We start from the raw sequence: 19,317 nt of genomic DNA, 5'->3' as shown, positions 1-19,317 counted from the left end.
AGATATTGAACAGGACTGGGCCCAGCACTGATCCTTGGGGAACACCACCAGTGACAGCTGCCAACTGGATGTGGCACCATTCACCACCACTCTCTGGGCTCTGCCATCCAGCCAGTTCTTGATCCAGCACAGAGTGAATCTGTCCCAGCCAGGAGCTGCCAGCTTGGCCAGGAGCTTCTTTTGGCAGACTGTGGCAAAGGCTTTGCTGAAGTCCAAGTAGACTCCATCCACAGCCTGCCCCACATTCACCAGGCAGGAACCTGATCATAAAAGGAGGTCAGGTTGGTGAGGCAGGACCTGCCCTTCCTAAACCCATGCTGGCTGGGCCTGATCCCTTGGCCATCCTGTAGGTGCTTTGTGATGGCACCCAAGATGACCTGTTCCATCACCTTGCCTGGCACTGAGGTCAGGCTCACAGGTCTGTAGTTTTCTGGCTCCTCCTTATGACCCTTCTTGTGAATGGGAATCACATTGGGCAGCTGCCAGTCTGCAGGGACCTCTCCAGTGAGCCAGGACTGCTGATAAATGATGGAGAGTGGCTTGGCCAGCTCAGCTGCCAGCTCTCTCAGCACCCTAGGGTGGATCCCATCTGGTCCCATGGACTTGTGAGGATCCAAATGATGCAGCAGGTCCCTTACTGCTTCCTCATGGATTAGAGGGGGACTGTACTGGTCCCTGACTCCATCCACCACTTCAGGAGTCCAGCTGTGCTGGAGACAACCTGTCCCACTAGTGAAGATTGAGGCAAAGAAGGTGTTAAGCACCTCTGCCTTTTCCTCATCCTTTGTCACTATGTTCCCCTCTCTATCTAACAAGGACTGGAGGTTGTCCTTGGCCCTTCTCTGCCATTCAGATATTTAAAGAAACACTTTTTATTTTCCTTGGCAGCTGTGGCCAGCCTGAGCTCCAAGTGGGCTTTTGCCTCTCTCATTTTTCCTCTCCAAGACCTAGTTCCTTGAACTTCTCCTGGGACACCTCCCCTCTTTTCCAAAGGTGATACACTCTCTTTTTAATCTTCAATTCCTTCAGCAGCTCCCTGCCCATCCAGCCTGGCTGCCTCCCTCCTCGGCTCCTCTGCTGGCTCAATGGCACAGCTGCTCCTGTGCCTGCAGGAGTTCTTTCTTGAAGCAGCTCCAACCTTCCTGGACCCCTTTGTTTCTAAGGGCTATTTCCCAAGGAACTTTCTGAGTTAGTTCCTTAAATAGGCTGCAGTCTGCCCTTGGGCAGTCCAGTGTGGAGGTTCTGTTGATCCCCTCCTGGTTTCTCCATGTATTGAACACTCTATAATTTCATGGTCACTGGACCCCAGGCAGCCTCCAACCACCACATCCCCTACCAGCCCCTCTCTATTTGTGAGCAGCAGGTCAAGCAGGGCTGCCCCCCTGGTAGGCTCACCTAACAGCTGGGATAAGAAGTTGTCTTCCACACATTGCAGAAACCTTCTAGACTGCTTATTCTCTGCAGTGTTTAAGTCCCAGCAGATGTCTGGTAGGTTAAAGTCACCCACCAGAACAGGGGCAGGGGATCTTGAGGCAGCCTCCAGTTGCTTAAAGAGTAATAAATCAACCTCTTCTTCCTGGTTGGGTGGTCTGTAACAGACTCCAACCAGGATATCAGCCTTGTTGGCCTTCCCCTTAAGTCTCACCCATAATGACTCAACTTGATCATCCTTGATTTCTACCTCCATGACATCCAGAGCATCCCTAATATACAGAGCCACTCCCCCACCCTTTCTCCATTGCCTGTCTCTCCTGAAGAGTCTGTAGCCATTGATTACAGCACTCCAATCATGTGAGCCATCCCACCACGTTTCAGTGATGGCAACAACATCATAGTTTTCCTCCAGCACCAAAGCTTCCAGCTCCTCTTGTTTGTTACCCATACTGCATGCATTAGTGTACTGCACTTCAGCTGGGCTGCTGCTTTTACCCCTAGCTGTAGCCTACCATCCTCAATTCCCTTTGATTTATCTCTGGTGCTGTCATGTTGAACCCCCTCCCCCTTCCATTCTAGTTTAAAGCCCTCTCAGAGGCAGGAAACCAGGCTCAGCTTCCTCTTTTCTCCTGCATTTTGGTCCTGAGGACCTCAGAGGTGCTTGGAGATGAAGCTGGTGAAAAGCTGCTTGGCCTTGCTGGGCTGGTTCGCAGGTAGGTGGCTGGGGAGGGTGTTTGGAGAGTCATAGTGATGAGAAGCACCAAGAGATGAGGTGGGTTGGACTTCAAAAGACCTTCCTGGGAAGCCTCCAGAGAGAGAAGACTCAGCCAAGAGCCAAAGTTGTGACTTTCTGGAAGGATTTCTGATGTGTCCAACCGTCAGAAGACACAGGGTGGGACTTCTGGAGAGCCTGAAGGTCCATTGGGCCTTCTGGAGAGTCCAAAGGTCCTTTGTGCTTTTTGAAGGGTCCAAAGGTCCATTGGACCTTCTGGAGGGGTCTGAAGGTCTATTTGGCCTTCTGGAGAGTTTGAAGGTCCCTTGGGCTTTGCAGAGGGTCTGAAGATCCTTTAGGCCTTTTGAAAGCTCTGCAGTTCCCTTTGACCTACTGGAGACTCTGAAGATCCACTGAGATTGGTGAAGGTCCTGTGAGCTTTCTGAAGGCTCTGAAAGTCCATCTCTGCTGTGGCTGCTTGTAGACAACCCTTGGCCAGTGACTTATTTTGCCAAGAGAGACTGAAGGTAGAAGGTCCCCCAGAGGGATCTCATCCTCACCCTGATCCAACAGCACAGCTTTGGTCCCTCTCAGTCTGGATGTCCCTGGGTAGGCGGAAGAACACAAAGCATCACCCAAAGGCCACTTCTGCTCTCACTGGATGATCTCTGACCTCCTCCACGCTGAGCTCTGTGGGAAGCTCTCCCCATCTCCTACAAGCCTTCTCAACATTCCATTTCCAACTTCAAGAAGAGGTCCTTTGCAAGGTGTCCTCTTCTAGACCAGCAGACCATCTGCTCTTCTGGACTAACAGCCTTCTGCTGTCCCACGCAGGTGCTGGTGGGACGGAGCTGGAGACCTGCAGCTCTCCAGGTGAGTGCAGACAAAAGGGGTGGTTGGAAAACCCCTCCAGGTCCACCTTGTAAGGTTGGTTGTATCCTTTGGGTGGTGTCTCCTGATCCTAGCATGTCCAAAGGACAAAAAGCAGGCAGAAGGTCGATGCTGAGGGGGAAGAGCTGAAGAGCCATTGCTGACCAATGGTCATCTCCACAGCACACCATGGCCACATCTCTTGCCTCTTCCAGGTGAATTTCCCCCACCAGGACTCTTCCTCAACAGCTCTTCAGCTCAAGAATGTGACCTGGTTCTTGTCCATTGCCTCATCTTCTCCTGTGTCCCCATCACCCATATCTTCTTCTGCAAGAATGGGGTGGAGCTGGTGAAGCATCCTGTGAGAACAGACCAGTTCAGATCCACACTCACCATCCAGCTGGCCACAGAGACCAGCGGCATCTACTTCTGTGGCTACCAGTGCAGGAGTAGCCTTGGACAGGTCCTGCCTTCCAGCTTGAGCGTCCCACAGCTCCTGACCACCAGAGGTGAGTGGAGAAGGTCATGGGGAGGTAGATTTGAGCAAGTCAGGAACATCTCACATCAGGGACAGCCCTGGAGGAAGCTCAGAAGTGATTGGTCCTGCCTGCATGGACTCAATGTCTCAGTGGCCACACAGTTGCGTGGTGACCAGTAGGGCCAGTTCAGGGTAGGGATGCTCCTGGTTGACCCCAGACCCTTACAGGGTCAGCTCAGGTTGAGACCAGTAAGACAAGTTCAGGGCAGGGGGCACAGCTAGGCCAGCTGACCCAAACTAGCCAATGGCATGCTCCAGACCATGTGACATCATGGCCACTATAGAAATGAGAGGGAGAAGTTGGATGGGGGTCACTGCTCAGGGATTGGGTGAGCAATCAGCAGCAGTATTGTCAGCACCACCATCACCAGAAGCAGCACCATCATGATCCCCATCATCTTCATCATGGTCATCATCCCTATCCCCATCACCATCATCCTACTGCCATCACCATCACCCTATCATCATCTCCATCACCATCACCATCATGATCTCCATCAGTATCTCCACCCCCACCATCATCTGCCCCATCCCCTTGCCCACCATCAGGCAACAGTTCTGAGGTGACCTTTTCTCCCCATGGTCGTTGTCTAGGTGGGACCAGAGGGACAGCAGCATTGCCACCAGTCCGGAGCTGCCAACCAGAGGTCAGTGTCCAGGGGTTCTGGAGGAAGCTTTGGCCCAGGATCCTGCTTTCCATGATCCAAGGTGCCACCAGTGGTCGTGACTTCAGGTTTTGGCCAGACCCTGCAGGTGCAAACTCCTTATGGAGAGGTTTCCAATGGAAATTTTTGCCACAAAGTAGCTGAGATGTGCTTCACCCTCCCAAGCCCTGGAGGTCCATGAGCTGACCATATCCCACGCCCTGGGGGCCCTGGGTTGACCAACTGTGGAGATCCCTTCCCAGTGGTGGCGCTCCAAGTTTCCCAGGACACAGTGGGGATGGTCTAGGGCTGGGCTTTACCCTTCCTTGACCTTGAGGGACCAAGTGCTCCACCTCCCCACCTTCTCCTTCCTTCAGGGCCTGGAAGTCTCCATCAGCCTGGCCTTAGTGGTCCTCATCATCTTGGCTTCGGCCATCCATCTTCTTCTGCAGATTGGTAAGAGATGATCCAACAACACCTATTGGGCCATCACCATCTCTTCCTTGCAGGAAGTCAAGTCCAGCTGTCCAAGTTGAAGAGCTTCATGCCCTGGTAGAGACCACAAGTGCTGCAGAGGAGATGTCCAGGAGGACCTGTTGGCAGACCAGAGAAATGCTCCAAGGTGCTGGTGGGGATCCCTGGAGAGGATTCCAGTAAATTCCACTCTTCATGGCCATGGTAGGGTAGAATTGTTCCAAGATGGTATCCCTTGACTCAATGTCACCTTCACTACATCTCCAACCACCCAACACAGCTTCTCCATCACGTTGGGGGCCCAACTGCTTCATCTGCAACCCCAAAAACACAGCCCTTGACCAGAACACAGCTGTCCAAGGAGGCTGCAGGAGAAGAGCTTGCTCCAGTTGAGAACATCATGGTGACTCCTGGCCATAAACTCATTAAGAAGGTCTTGGCATTGAGAAGGTCCATTAAGAAGGTCCCTACATTAGGAAGATCCATCAAGAAGGTCCCTCCATTAAGAAGGTCCATCAAGAAAGTCCTTCCATCAAGAAGGTCCACCCATTAAGAAGGTTTGTTAATGAACAAGGTGTTTTTATTTCTGGTTGTTGCCCATTTGTGATGGTCTCTGAAGGTCTCAGAGGTCCTCAGTCCTCTACCAGATGGAAGTAGGAACCTGAGTCCCACGGAATGAGCCTTCTCCTCCCTGGGCCGCACAATCCCAGCTCCTGCAGCCACTCCCGGCAGGGCTGGGGGATTGGGTCCAACAGAACAGCACTGAGCAGCCTGCAGCCCTCCCCTGGCTGCAGGACTCATCACAGTTTGCTACACAAACTCTGCTCTCTCCTTTTGCTCCTCCTCCCTGTGACCCTGCTGCGCACTGCTCCTGGCCTCCTCCTGCTGTCCTGTGGCACCTCTGAGTTGTCAGAGGGGGAGAAGGAGGCTGCTGGTAACCCCTGCTGAGTTTGGCCAGAGGGATGGGGAAATGATTTGAGGTGGGGTTACAGGTCAGTGACTGATCAGCCACTGCTGTTGCTGGTCTGCTGCTGGTCACTTCTGGTCTGTCACTGGTCTAACTGCTCAGTTACTGCTCTGTTACTGGACTGTTGCTGGTCAGCTACTGTCTGTTACTGGTCTCTTACTAGTCACTTCCTGGTCTACCACTGGTCTAACTGCTCAGTTACTGCTGTTACTGGTCAGTTACTGGTCAGTTACTGGTCTGTTACTAGTCAGTTACAGGTCTGCTATTGTTCCTGGACTGTAAATATATGGTAATAGATTCTGCACACATTCATTGCATTTGATGCTTCTGGGGTTCAGTTTGCTTGTAAATAGAGCTTCAGTTTGCTCCTGAACCTTCTGAGCTAACCTAGGGATTTAGTTCGGGGCTAATTTCAGCCTGGTGGTTTATTTTGGGGGTAATTTCAGGCTGGGGATTTAGTTTGGGGGTATTTTCAGCCTGGTGGTTTATTTTGGGGGTAATTTCAGGCTGGGGATTTAGTTTGGGGGTAGTTTCAGTCTGGTGGTTTATTCTGGGGGTAATTTCAGGCTGGGGATTTAGTTTGGGGGTAGTTTCAGTCTGGTGGTTTATTTTGGGGGTAGTTTCAGCTCACCAGAAGTCCCTTTGCAAAGCTTCTTTCCCATGCGCCTCACTGCCTCTAGGCACGGTGGCTCCGGAGCCTCTCGAGTCTCCCCCTAGTGGGCCAGCGCCGCACTGCCGAGAGAACTCCGTCCCGGTCTGGAAGCTGCTTTGCGTTTTCCGGTTTGGCTTTAAGGTGTTGATAGTGGTTTAATGCTGCTTGCGTGCTGCACACAGCCGTGCAGGTGTCCTGCACAACCCAACAACGACCCTGAGTTCAGGAAAAGTCTTTATATTCATTAATTATAATTAATATTTGTATTAATGGCTCTGCAGCTTATTAAAAATCATATTTATAAGGTGACCTTCATGGAGAAGTCATTCAAGAGGGCTGAAGAAGAGGATGAGCACCATAAGAGTGTCCACCTTGGACACCCCCAAAAGTGGATCATGGAGATGGCATCAAAAGAGGAAAAGTCGGGTAGGTGAGGGGGGAAAGGTGGGAAAAGGGAAAAGGGAAAGGGAAAAGGGAGGAGAGGCGAGGAGAGGAGAGGAGTTAGGACAGTAGTGGGGGAAAGCAGGAAAATGTGTTGAAAGAAGGAAAAAAGAGAAAGGAAAAGAGAATAAGAGATGGGAAAGGAAGAGGAGGGAAAGCAGAGAAGCAAGAGAGGGAAAGAGTGGAAAAAGAAGGAAAGAAGGGGAAAGGAAGAGGAAAAGAAAGAAAATGGGGGAAAATAAGGAAGGATGGGGGAAAGTAAGAGCAGAAGGAAAAACAAGGAAAATGGGGGGGGGGGAGAAGAAAAATGGGAGAAAAGATGGAAGAAAGGAGGAATGGGGGAAAGAAGGAACAAATGAGGAATAAGGGAAGCACATAAAAATAGAGGAAAATAGGCAGTAAGAAGGGAAGTAGGGAAGAAAGATGGGGGAAGGATGGAAAGAAGTAAAAAAGGGGGGGAAATAAGGAAAAGGAGGATAAGGAAAACGGGGGGGGGGGGAGAAAACAGGAGGAAAAGGAGGGAAAGAAGGAAAAAGAGGGAAATATGGAAAATACAGGGGGGAAAGGAAGGAAAATAGAGGGCAATAAGTAAAATGGAGCAAAAAGAAGGAAAATGAGGGGAGAAATAAGGGAAGTAGGGGGAAAAGTTGGTGGGAATAAAGGAGAAAGAAGGAAAAGAGGGAAAATAAAGGGGAAAAGTGGGAGATAAGGAAAATACAGGGGAAATGGAGGGGAAAGAAGGAAAATGGGAAGGAGGAAAGGAAAGTGGGGGGAAAGATGGGAACAAAGTGGGGAATGAAGGAGAGAAAGGGAGGAAGAGGGAAGGGGGAGAAGGAAAGCAGGGACAGAGATAAGGAAAATATAGGAAAAATGGAGGGAAGAAGGGAAAAGGGAGGAAAGAAGGTAAGTAGGGAGGCAGAGAAGGGAAGTAGAGGGAAAAAGGAGGGAAAAGAAGGAAAAGTGGGGAAATCAGGAAAGAGGGGGGAAATAAGGAAAATGCAGGGGAAATAGAGGGAAAAAAGGGAATTGGGGGAAAAAAAGAACAGAGGGGAGGAAAGGAGGAAAAAGGCTGGAAGAAAGGAAAATACACGGGGGCGGGAAGAAGAGGAAAGAAGGGAAAAGGGATGGAGGGAAAAAATAGAGGAAAAAATGGAGGGCAGAGGGGGAAAGAAGGAAAAATGAGGGAAACAAGACGAAAATGAGGAAGTAAGGAAAATACAGGGAGAAAGGGAGGGGAAAGAAGGAAATTGAGCGGGGGTGGGAGAGACAGAAAAAGGGAAATAGGGAGGGGGAAGAAGAAAGAAAGTAGGAAAAGCCAAAAACTAGAGGGAAAAGATAGGGGTAAAGAGAGTAAAAAAGAAAAGGAGGGGGGCAAAGAAAGGGGGAAAACAGGAAGACAGAGGGGGAATGGAAGAAAAATAGCAGGAGCAATAAAGGAAGTAGGGGGAAAGATGGGGGAAGGTGGAAAGAAGGAAAAGAGGGAAAACCAGGGAAAAGGGGAAATAAGGAAAGTAGTGAGGAAAGGGAGGAAAAAGAACGAAACTGTGGGGGGGGGGGGGGGTGGAGCAGGAAAAGAAGGAAAATCAAGGAAAAAAGGTGGAAATAAGGAAAATAGAGGGAAAAGAAAGAAAATAAGGGGGAGGATGCTGGGGGCGCATCTAAAGGTAGGAGGGGAACCAAGGGGTCTGGGACATCCCCGAGGGGGGAGCATCCAGGGACTTGGGGGGCACCCAGGAGTTGCAGGGGGTACCAAGGGGTAGGGAGCATCCAGGGGTTGGAGAGTACCCAAAGACTGGGGGGTACAGCCAGGGGCCTGGGGCTGCTGAGGGATGGGAGGAACTCACGAGTGGGGGCAGCCAGGATCTGGGGGGCAGCCAGGTGTTGGGGACTGCCAAGGGGTGTGGGACACCCATGGGTGGGGGGCACCCAGGAACTGAGGGAGAATGCAGGTGTGGGGAGCACCCAGGATTTGGGGGGCACCCAGAGGTTGGGGGTTACCAAGGGGTGGGGGGCATGGGGGTGACTCCCCCACCCTAACACCTCCCGTCCAGCAGGGGGCGACCTCCATCCCCGCCCACCCACTCTGGCTCTTCCTTGTTTCTCATTGGCCCACGGTGCTGTCATTTCCCCCCCCCCCCCAAGCCTCGCTAGGATTGGTCACTCAGCCCTGTCAGTCCAAGAAGGGCAGGCAGGACCTAGAGTGATTGGCAGTGTACTCAGCCAATAGGATGCTAAGGGAGAGATGCTAAGGCGTCTGTCTTCCCTACGGTGGCTGAAGGGGGCCAATATTGGTGGGAGAGCTGCTTGGGGCTGCAATGGGGGTTTGTGGGGAGGCAATAATTTGGAGGTGCAGCGGCGGAGGGGGTCCTGAGGGGGTCTCTAATAGGGAGCTGCTTGGGGCTGCATTGGGGAAGCTCTGAAGAAGATCTCTAAGGGAGGAGGTCAGAATTTTGGGGTGCAGTAAGGCAGGTCCTGAGGGGGGGAGTTTGGGGGTGCAAGGGGGCACTAAGGGGGGGGGGGGGGGTTGCCGGTGCAGGGGAAGAGAGAGGCAGTGCAGGTGTTAAGGGAGGTGAAGGTTTGGGAGTGCAGTGGGGTGAGGGTGCAGGGGAGCAGAGAGGGGGAGTGCCTGGTTTTGGGGTGCAATGAGGTGCCCGGGGTGGGGAGGGTCACAGTCTGGGGGTGGAGGCGAGAGGATGCCACAGCTCGGAGGTGACTGCCATGGAACAGGTGGGGGCGGCCAATTTTGGGGTGCAATGAGGCGCCCAGGGCAGGGGCGGGGGCAGAGTTTTGGAGTGCACGGAGGGAGGGGTGGGGGAATTTGGTAGGGGGAGGGCAGGGGAGCAGCCAGTTCGGGGGTGCAGTGCGGGGCCCGCGGGGGGGGCTCACAGTTCTGCGGTACACGGAGGGGGAGCACAGCTGGGGGGGGCAGGGGGAGGGCTGCAATGGGAAGGGGCTGGGGAGGCTTGCAGTGAGGGTCCCCCCTCCCGGGCTGCAAAGGGTTAAATCCGGTACCGGCGCTGCGGGGGGGGGGGGGAGTAGGAGGGGTTTTGGGGGGGGGGGGGGGGTCTCACCCGCTGGCTCCGGCCCCTTTGTGTCTGCGAGCCGGGAGCGGAGAGCGGCGGCGAGAGCCCAGGTGCGGGGAGGGGGCTCATGGGGGGGGGAAGGGCACGGCCCTGGGGGGGTGCCAAGCTGGGGAGGGGAGGGGGATTTGGATGATTCGGGGGGGGCTTTGCATGGTCGTGGGGGTTCGAAGCTAGAGGAGGGGTCCTGTGGTGCCTGGGGGGGGGATTTGCATGGGGCTGGGGGCAGGTTTAAGGTGTGGGAGGGTCGCATGGTCCTGGGGGGGCAAGGTTCTGGGAGGAGGCTGCAAAGCCTGGGGGGGCTTTGCATAGTTTAGGGGAGGATCTTGGGGGGGGGGACTTCTGGTGCCGGGGGCGCTTTGCATGGTCTGGGGGTTGCAAAGATAGGGAGGGGGTCTCGTGGCCCTGAATGAGGGCGATTTGTATGGTCGGGGGGGGGGATTGTGGCCCCGAGTGGGAGAGGTTTGTATGGTCTGGGGGGGGTCTTGTGGTGCTGGATGGGGGCTGTAAAGGCCTGCGGTGGGGGTCGCATGGTCCTGGGGAGCTTTTGCGTGGAGCTGAGGGGGTTGAAAAGCTGAGGGAGGGTCTGGGGGGGGGATTTGCATGGGGCTGGGGGAGGTTAAGATGCTGGGAGGGTCACAAGGTCCTGGGGGGGCTGCATGGTCCTGGGAGCCTTGCAAAGCCTGGGGGCGAGGGCAGAGTCCCAGGGTTGGGGAGCGGGGCTGGAGGGGGGGGCATGGCCCTAGGAGGGTCCTCATGATCCTGGAGGTGTTTCAAGACCGGAGAGGGAGACTGCATGGTGCTGGGGAGGGTTCAGTGGGCCGGGGGGGGAAGCAGCTTTGGGGGGGGATTAGATGATGGGGGGGGTCGCATGGCCCCGAGGGGGGGTAATGTTGCTGGGAGTGCAAAGCCTTGGGGTCGTTGTTGCAGATGTGGGGGGGGGTCGCATGGTCCTAGGGGTATGGACAGGCTAGGGGGAAGGTGTTTGCAATGGGGGGGGGGCAGCTATGTAAGGCTGAGGGGGGGGCTGAAGGCATGGGGGGGCTTTGCATGGCCCTGCAGAGGGGGCTGCAAGGTTAGGGGGGGGCTTTGAATGGGGATGGGGGCGCTCAGGGCATGGTCTGGGGGGGGCTGCAGGACTTGGGGGGCAGGAGGATCTGGGGGGGACTTTCCCATGCTCTTTTCTTCCTTCCTTCCCCCTCAACAGGCTCCACCCCACTGGCAGCTTTGCAAAGCCCCCCCAGAAAGATTGATCACAGCCCCCCAGGAGTTTGGGGGGGAACACATCACAACCCCCCCAGACCTTTTTTGGAAGGGGAGCACACTCCAGGAGATTTCGAGGAAGGGGAAAGACCCCCAGAAGATTTGGGGGCATCCCCAGGAGACTTTTGGGGGGGGGACAGCCTTGAAGATTTTTGGGGTCTGAGGATCCCCACAAGATTTATTTTGTTCGTGGGGAGGGACCCAAAGAAGATTGTTGGAAGCCAACCCCCAGAAGATACTTTTGGGTGGGGGACCCCCAGGAAAATATTTGGGGGGGACAAGTCTGGAATGTTTGGGGGGGGAGATGGACCCCCGAAGATTTTGAGGGAGGCTACCCCTGGGCGTTTTAGGGGAGGGGACCACCAGGAAATTTGGGAGGGGTCATCTTGGAGACTTTGGCGTGAGGACCCCCTGGAAAGTCTCGGCGGGGGGGACCCCCAGAATATTTGGGGGGGAAGACTCCTAGAAGACTTTGGGGAGACCCCTTGAAGATTTGAGGACACCCCAGGACATTCTGAGGGGGGAGACCCCCAGATTGTGGGAGGGTGAACGACCCCGAAGGAGATTCTGAGGGGGGACCCCCAGGAAAGCTTCGTGTTGGGGGGGACCCTCCCGAGGATCCTTTCGTGGGGGTGAGGGTCGCAGCCCCCCCGGCAGATGATGACCTCCCCCACGCCTCATGCCCCAGCAGAGCTGAGGGGGGAGCTGCCCTGGGGGCCCCCAGCTCCTCAGCCCCCTGCCGGGGAGCAGCGCCCGGAGCTGTGCCCGGGGGCGCCCCTGGCGCTGGTGCGCAGGTTGGTGCCAGCCCTGCCCGGCGGGGGGGGCGCGGGCACGGAGCTGTCCCGGCTGCGCTTCCGCCAGTTCCGCTACCAGGAGGCCTCGGGTCCGCGGGAGGTCTGCCAGAGGCTGCTGGAGCTGTCCCAGCGCTGGCTGCGCCCCGAGCTGAGGAGCAAGGAGCAGCTGCTGGAGCTGGTGGTGCTGGAGCAGTTCCTCAGCATCCTGCCCGAGGAGATCCAGAGCTGGGTCTGGGTTAGGCACCCAGAGTCCTGCGCCCAAGCCGTGGCCTTGGCTGAGCGGTTCCAGCTGGGAGCTGGAGATCCCGAGGGGATCTGGGAGCAGAAGGTGAGGGGGAGCCCCCCCCCGGGGACAGGCTGCACCAGGTGTAGTGGGATCCAGAGATTGGAGGTGATCCCATCCTGAGCTACCTAACTGGGAGCTGATCCCATCCCACTGTCCCCAAACTGGGAGCTGATCCCATCCCACTGATGTCAGCCTGGGAGCTGATCCCACCACCCTGTCCCCCAGACTGGGAGCTGATCCCATCCTCTTGATCCCCGAACTGGGTGATCTCATCCTGCCCTCAAAACCAGGAGGTGATCCCATTATCCTGGCCCCAAACTGGGACATGATCCTGTCCACCAAGCTAGGAGATCCCATCCTGATACACCCAACTGGCAGCTAATCCTATCCTGACTCCAAACTGGGACCTGATCCCAGCCTCCTGATCCCATGCTGCTGTACCCCAAACTGGGAATTGATCCCATCATGAGCCACTAAACTGGGAGCTGATCCCATACTGCTGGCCCCAAACTGGGAGCTAGTCCCAACCTCCTGACCCCCCACTGGGAGCCGATCCCCAGCTGGGAGGCTCCCAGCACGCAGCCCTGCCCTGGGTCTCCTGCAGGTGACCGTGAGGGTGAAGCTGGAGGAGATGCCAACAGGAGATCTGGAGGACCCTGAAGCATCGAGGGACCCTCCAGCCCCCCGCTTAGAGTCATCTCAGGTCCCTACCACAGCTGGGTGGCAGCAGGAGGTGACCCAGGCCAAGGTCCCTGAAGTTCTCCCTGAGCATGAGGAGCAGAGTCTGCAGGAGGAAGGTAATGGGAAAGGTTGGAGACCTTCATCACCCACCCCAAACTCAAGAGACAAAGCAGCTGGAGAGCCAGAAGGGTTTGGGGGTGGTTGGAGGTCTCCTGAGATGGGCTTGGCACCATCTGGGTTTCTCCAGGAGGTCCTGGGTGGGGTTTGGGGTGGGTTTGTTGTTCTTGGTGGGGTATTAGGGTCAGAAGCTGCTGCTTGGGAAGCTCTTGGGGTGTTGGCCACCTGAAGGTCCCAGATGGAGACTCAGAGGTGCCACCACCTCTGAGCTGGAGACTGTGGTGCACTCCTTGGGCTTCAAAGCCAAGCTGAGGGGAGAAGAAGAGCTGAGAGATGTCTCTGAGATGCCCACATCTGGAAGGTGGCCACCTCTGAGGCATGGAGCTGTTGGAGGATGGAAGTCAGGGAGTAGAGGGTAGAAGATGTCTACCTCTTGAGCCATGGAGATGCTGGAGAAGGATGAAGATCATAGAGTAGAAGGTGGTCACATCTTGAGTCATGAAGATGCTGGAGGATAGAGATCATGGAGTGGAAGGTGAAAGATGTCCACCTCCTGAACCGTGGAGGTGTTGGAGGATGGAGACCATGGAGTGGAAGGTAGCCACCTCTTGAGTATTGGAGGTGTTGGAGAAGGACAAAGACCAGCAGGGTCCACAGCCAGTTCTTGATGTCCCTCTGTGTCCTCTGGACACCACAAGGAGCAAGATCTCCTTCCCTCGCTCCATCATCAGCTTCTCCTTCATGGCAGTGCAGGAAAAGCTGCTGAGGAGCTGTGGTAGAGCTTGGTGGCTCCTCTCCAAGTTCTCCTGCAGCTGTCCTTGCCTGTGGGACCTCTGCTGAAGTAGCCTCACCTTCATCCCCACCCCAGTGTGGGCTGATGGCCACCCATGGGTCACTTTGGGTCTCCACTCTGCGGTGGGGGCTGTGTGGTGAGCTCCAAGGTGGCATCCCCCGTGGAGACCCAACTCATGCATCACCTTTACCATCCCCTCCAACATGTCCCACCACAGCCACCAACCACTGCAGACCTCTACTTTCCACCACCCCCCTACCTTCACCCACCTCCCTCCAGAGAAGAGAAGATGACTACTACACCAGCCTCAGCCCCCACCAGATGTCACCACCTGCCCCCAACCCCTCAACCAAGCCATGCTTGAACCCTTGGAAGCCACAGCTTCACCCAAGGGTGAAGCAGGAGGTCCCCAGGTCCCATCCCTACCCTTGTGGCTAGTGTGGGAAGACCTTTGGCTGCTTGACCCACCCAAAGACCCACCAGAGGCCTCACCTTTGGGCCTCCACTCAGTGGTGGGAGGTGGTCAAGGGTGGTGTGCTCTGAGGTGGCATCCTCCATGGAGACCCAACTCATGCATCACCTTCTTCTTCCCCTCCAACAGGTCCTACCACGGCTATCAAACACCTGGGGACCTCCACTTCCCACCCTCCACCCCCCTCCCTCCGGAGAAGGAGAAGACCACAACAGCAACAATTCCACCAGCCCCAGCCCCCACCAGATGCCACCACCTGCCCCCAGCCCCGCAACCAAGCCCTGCCTGACCCTTTGGAAGCCACCAACACTTCCTGGGCAAAGCAGGAGGTCCCCAAGTCCCGCCCCTACCCCTGTGGGCAGTGTGGGAAGAGCTTTGGGCGCCTGACCCACCTGAAGACTCACCAAAGGACCCACAGTGGCCTGAAGCCCTACACCTGCGGGGCCTGCGGGAAGAGCTTCGGGCACTTGTCCACCCTGACCACGCACCGGCGGCTGCACACCGGGGAGCGGCCCTACGCCTGCGCCACCTGCGCCAAGACCTTCACCAACCCCTCGGACCTCAACAAGCACCAGAGGTCGCACACGGGCGAGAGGCCCTACCCCTGCCCCACCTGCAGCAAGCGCTTCAGCCAGCAGTCCAACCTCAGCATGCACCAGAGGTCCCACACCCAGGAGCGGCCTTACCCCTGTGGCCTCTGCCCCAAGAGCTTCAAGTACTTGGCTGACCTGACCGTGCACCAGAGGTCCCACACCGGGGAGAGGCCTTTCTCCTGCCCACGCTGTGGGAAGAGCTTCAGCAACAAATCCTCCTTGGCTCGCCATGCCAGGATCCACGCCAGGGAGGCCACCAGGGATAAGTGAGGGAGGGAGAGGGGGAGAGGTGATGGGGGAGGTGGTGATAAGGGGCAACCAGGAGAGGAGATCGAGGTTGGAATGATGGAAGGAGGAAGGTGGAACTGGTGGAGTGTGGTGGTGGTGGTGGTGTTGGGAGGCAACCAGGAAGGGTGGTTTAGGTAGGCTTGGTCCTGTTGGTGGAGGAGGTGATGGGAGGCCACCATGAGAGGAAGCTGAGGTTGGAATGATGGGAGGAGGAAGGTGGGACTGGTTGAGGATGGTGGAGGAGGAGGTGTTGGTTGAGCTGGTGATGGGGGACAGCCAGTAGGGGTGTTTGAGATTGGGATGATGGGAGGAGGAAGGTTTGGTTCTGTTGGAGGAGGTGGCCATGAGGGTCCACCATGAGTGATGGTTGAGGTTGAAATGATGGGAGAAGAAAGGTGGGACTGGTTGAGGATGGTCATGGAGGAGTCACTGGTGGAGGTGGCGATGGGAGGCAACCATGAGAGGAGGTTGTGGTTCTGTTACAAGAGGCGGCCGTGGAAGGCCACCAGGAGGGCTGGCTGAGGTTGGAATCGTTGACTAAGGAAGGCTTGGTCCTGTTGGAGGAGGTGGTGATGGGAGGCCGCCATGGGGAATTGTTGAGGTTGGAATTGTTGACCAAGGAAGGTGGCTGTGGTTGGAATGTTGGGAGAAGGAAGCTTGGACTTGTTGATGATGGTGGAGGACCACCATGAGGGGTGGTTAAGGTAGAAATCAGAATGAAGAAAGCTGAGTCCTGTTGGTGGCCTCCCATCACCACCTCCTCCATGAGGAGTGGTTGAGGTGGAAATGCTGGCAGGAGGAAGGTTTGGTTCTGTTGGAGGAGATCACCATGAGGAGTGGTTGAGGTTGGACTCAGAATGGGTTGGGTTGGAAGGAACTCTCCATCTTGGGTGGGTGGAGTGAGTGTGGTGGGCATCTGAGCTGGCTGGGAGTGGTTCCCTTTCAGGGCTGTGTGGATGGAGTGGTTGGCCTGGAGGAGACAGAACCTGGCTGGTGGGATGATGATGGTTGATGTCCTCCAGAAGCTCCAGGAGCTCCTGGCACCATGGATGAGACACAGCAGCTGAAGCTGAGCTGGTGACTGATGGTCCCCAGGAGCTTGGTGGCTCCAGGACACTGTCCCAGAGGTGGACCATGGTGATGAGAAGCTGAAGCTTGGTGGCCACCATGAGCTCGCTGGCTCCAGGATGTGTCTCCCTAATCCTGGAGGAGATGCCACATGGCTGGGGGTGATGATGACCTGGAGATGGTGGCCACCATGAACTTGGTGGCTCCAAAAGCACACCCCCGAGATCCAACATGGGACAGTGCTGAAGATAACCCTGATGTATGTCCACCATGAGCCTGGTCCTTCCCTCACCTCCTCTGGCCATGGCCATGTCCTCCCCCAACCCACCCCTGTCCTCTCCTCCAATTAAAGCCTCCTCCTGGCTCTCCTGAGGTCTCCTTTGGGTGTTCATTGCCCTTGGGCTTCACCAACCCCAGCAGGATCTCTCCTGGTGGGCACCAACCAACCTCAGCCACCTCCTGCCTGGCCCTGGGGGTGGCCTCCAGGCAGCCCTCTGTGGGCTCTGTTGCCTTCTCATCAGGCTCCTTTCCCATCTGTAAAGCTCCTGACCCCCTTATAAAGCTCTCCCTCTCCCCTCGAGGCTCCTTCCTGCTTCCCAAGGCTCCTTCCCTCCCTAAAAAGCTCTTCCCTACCCTGTAAGGCTCTTCCACCTCTCTATAAGGTTCCTTTACCCCCCATAAGGCTTCTTGCCCTATAGAATTATAGAATCAAGCAGGTTGGCAGAGACCTCCAAGCTCACCCAGCCCAACTTAGCACCCAGCCCTGGCCAATCAACCAGACCATGGCACTAAGTGCCCCAGCCAGGCTTCGCCTGAACACCTCCAGGGATGGGCACTCCACCACCTCCCTGGGCAGCCCATTCCAATGCCAATCACTCTCTCTGCAGAACTTCCTCCTAACATCCAGCCTGAACCTCCCCTGGCACAACTTCAGACTGTATCTCCTTCTTCTGTTGCTGCTTGCCTGGGAGAAGAGCCCAGCCCCACCAGGATGCCACTGGCTCTCCTGGCCACACTGCTGGCTCATCTTCACCTACTCTCTACCAGCTCCCCCAGGTCCCTCTCTGCCTGGCTGCTCCCAGACTCTGTCCCCAGCCTGTAGCTGCTTGTGGATGTTGTGGCCAAAGAGCAGAACTCTGCATTTGGCTAATCTCATCCCATGGGGCTCTGCCCACCCATCCAGCCTGGCCAGGTCCCTCTGCAGGGCTCTCCTACCCTCCACCAGATCCACACCTGTGCCTAGCTTGGTGCCATCTACAAACTTACTGATGCTGGACTCAATCCCCTGCTCCAGATCATCAGTAAGAGATGCCACAGGGCATGAACAAGACTGGACCAGCACTGATCCCTGGGGCACACCACCAGTGCCAGCTGCCAACTGCATGTGGCACCATTCACCACCACACTCTGGGCCCGGCCACCCAGACAGTTCTTGACCCATGTCCTCCTTGAGGCTCCTTCCCTCCCTGTAAAGCTCCTTCACTTCTTTACAAGGTTCCTTTATTCCCTACTAAGGCTCCTTTCCCCTCCCCCATAAAGCTCCTTTGCTCCCCTATAAAGCTCCTGTACCCCCATGTATGGCTCTTCCCTGCCACAAGACTCCTTTGTCCCTTTTATAAGGCTCCTTTCCCCCCTCACCCCCAGCCCCAAGGCTTCTTTCCCCTGTTACAAAGCCAAGACCCCAACCCTTGTGCCTTGGGCAGGGAGACCCCAACCCATGGAGCAAACTCAGCCTGGGCCCCCCCCCTGCAGAGCTCCTCCAGCAGCTCAGCCCCAGCCAGCCTGAGGGCCCTGGGGAGAAGCACAAACTGCAGCAGCCCAGGCTGGGAGGTGACTGCTGGAGAGCAGCCCTGGGGAGAGGGCCCAGGGGGTGCTGGTGGGCAGCACCTGCGGGCAGCAATGTGCCCTGGTGGCCAAGAGGCCAATGGGACCCTGGGGGCATTCAGCAGAATGTGTCCAGCAGATCCAGGGGGGTTCTCCTGCCCCTCTGCTCTGCCCTGCTGAGACCTCATCTGGAGCACTGCCTTCAGGTTCAGGCTCCCCAGTTTAAGAGGGACAGAACTGCTGGAGGAGTCCAGTGGGGGGCTAGGAGGAGGCTGAGGGCACTGGAGCACTGCTGGTGAGAGGCTGAGGGCCCTGGGGCTGCTCAGGCTGGAGAAGGCTGAGAGGGGATTGGATCAGTGTTTGTAACTATCTGAGGGCTGGGGGTCAGGAGGGGAGGGACAGGCTCTGGGGGTCAGGAGGGGGGGACAGGCTCTGGGGTCAGGAGTGGGGGGACAGGCTCTGGGGGTCAGGAGTTGGGGGACAGGCTGCGGGGTCAGGAGAGGGGGGAGAGGCTCTGGGGGTAAAGAGGGGGTCAGGCTCTGGGGGTCAGGAGGGGGGGTCAGGCTCTGGGGGTCAGGAGGGGGGGACAGGCTCTGGGGGTCAGGAGCTGGGGGAGAGGCTCTGGGGGTCAGGAGGAGACCGGCTCTGGGGGTCAGGAGCTGGGGGAGAGGCTCTGGGGGTCAGGAGAGGGGGTCAGGCTCTGGGGGTCAGGAGCTGGAGGAGAGGCTCTGGGGTCAGGAGAGGGGGTCAGGCTCTGGGGGTAAGGAGGAGACCGGCTCTGGGGGTCAGGAGGAGGGGACAGGCTCTGGGGGTCAGGAGGAGGGGACAGGCTCTGGGGGTCAGGAGGGGGGGACAGGCTCTGGGGGTCAGGAGCTGGGGGAGAGGCTCTGGGGGTCAGGAGGAGGGGACAGGCTCTGGGGGTCAGCAGGGGGGGACAGGCTCTGCTCACTGCTGCCTGGGACAGGACAAGCAGCAGTGGATGGAAGCTGCAGCACAGGAGGCTCCAGCTCAGCACAAGGGCAACTTCTTGCCTGTGAGGGTCCCAGAGCCTGGCACAGGCTGCCCAGAGAGGCTGTGGAGTCTCTTCTGGAGCCTTCCCAGGCCTGTCTGGATGTGCTCCTGTGTGCCCTGAGCCCTGGCAGGGACTCGAGCAGCTCTTTGTGTCCCTTCCAGCCCCTGGCAGCTGTGCTCTGTGATCCAAGGGCCCTGCCCAGGGGCCCTGCTGAGCTCCCCCCAGCACCCGGGCCTGGAGGCAGCTCCAACACCCCCCACCTGGAGCCATCTCCAACCTCCCCTCCCCCACCACTCTTTTGGGGCCACCCCAGT

General features: G+C 56.9%; 1 protein-coding gene across 2 annotated transcripts; it reads left to right on the top strand.

Annotated features, from left to right (window-relative positions):
* Positions 1–9,780: 9,780 nt before the first annotated feature.
* Positions 9,781–16,557, top strand: LOC135192833 (zinc finger and SCAN domain-containing protein 29-like). Of its 2 annotated transcripts, XM_064176207.1 has the most exons (4): positions 9,781–9,865; positions 11,020–12,197; positions 12,760–12,952; positions 14,348–16,557. In XM_064176207.1, exons 2-4 carry the CDS (start codon positions 11,733–11,735, stop codon positions 15,079–15,081), a joined length of 1,392 nt encoding a protein of 463 aa, XP_064032277.1. In that variant the 5' UTR covers positions 9,781–9,865; positions 11,020–11,732; the 3' UTR covers positions 15,082–16,557. The 2 variants fall into 2 exon arrangements, with proteins under 2 accessions (XP_064032277.1, XP_064032278.1); XM_064176208.1 differs by lacking the exon at positions 9,781–9,865 and having other exon boundaries at positions 10,969–12,197.
* Positions 16,558–19,317: the final 2,760 nt, after the last annotated feature.

Source organism: Pogoniulus pusillus, chromosome 44, assembly GCF_015220805.1.
Source record: "Pogoniulus pusillus isolate bPogPus1 chromosome 44, bPogPus1.pri, whole genome shotgun sequence".
Lineage (NCBI taxonomy): Eukaryota > Metazoa > Chordata > Aves > Piciformes > Lybiidae > Pogoniulus > Pogoniulus pusillus.
Note: the sequence above shows the minus strand (reverse complement) of the source record. Positions and strands in the feature narration are given on the sequence as shown.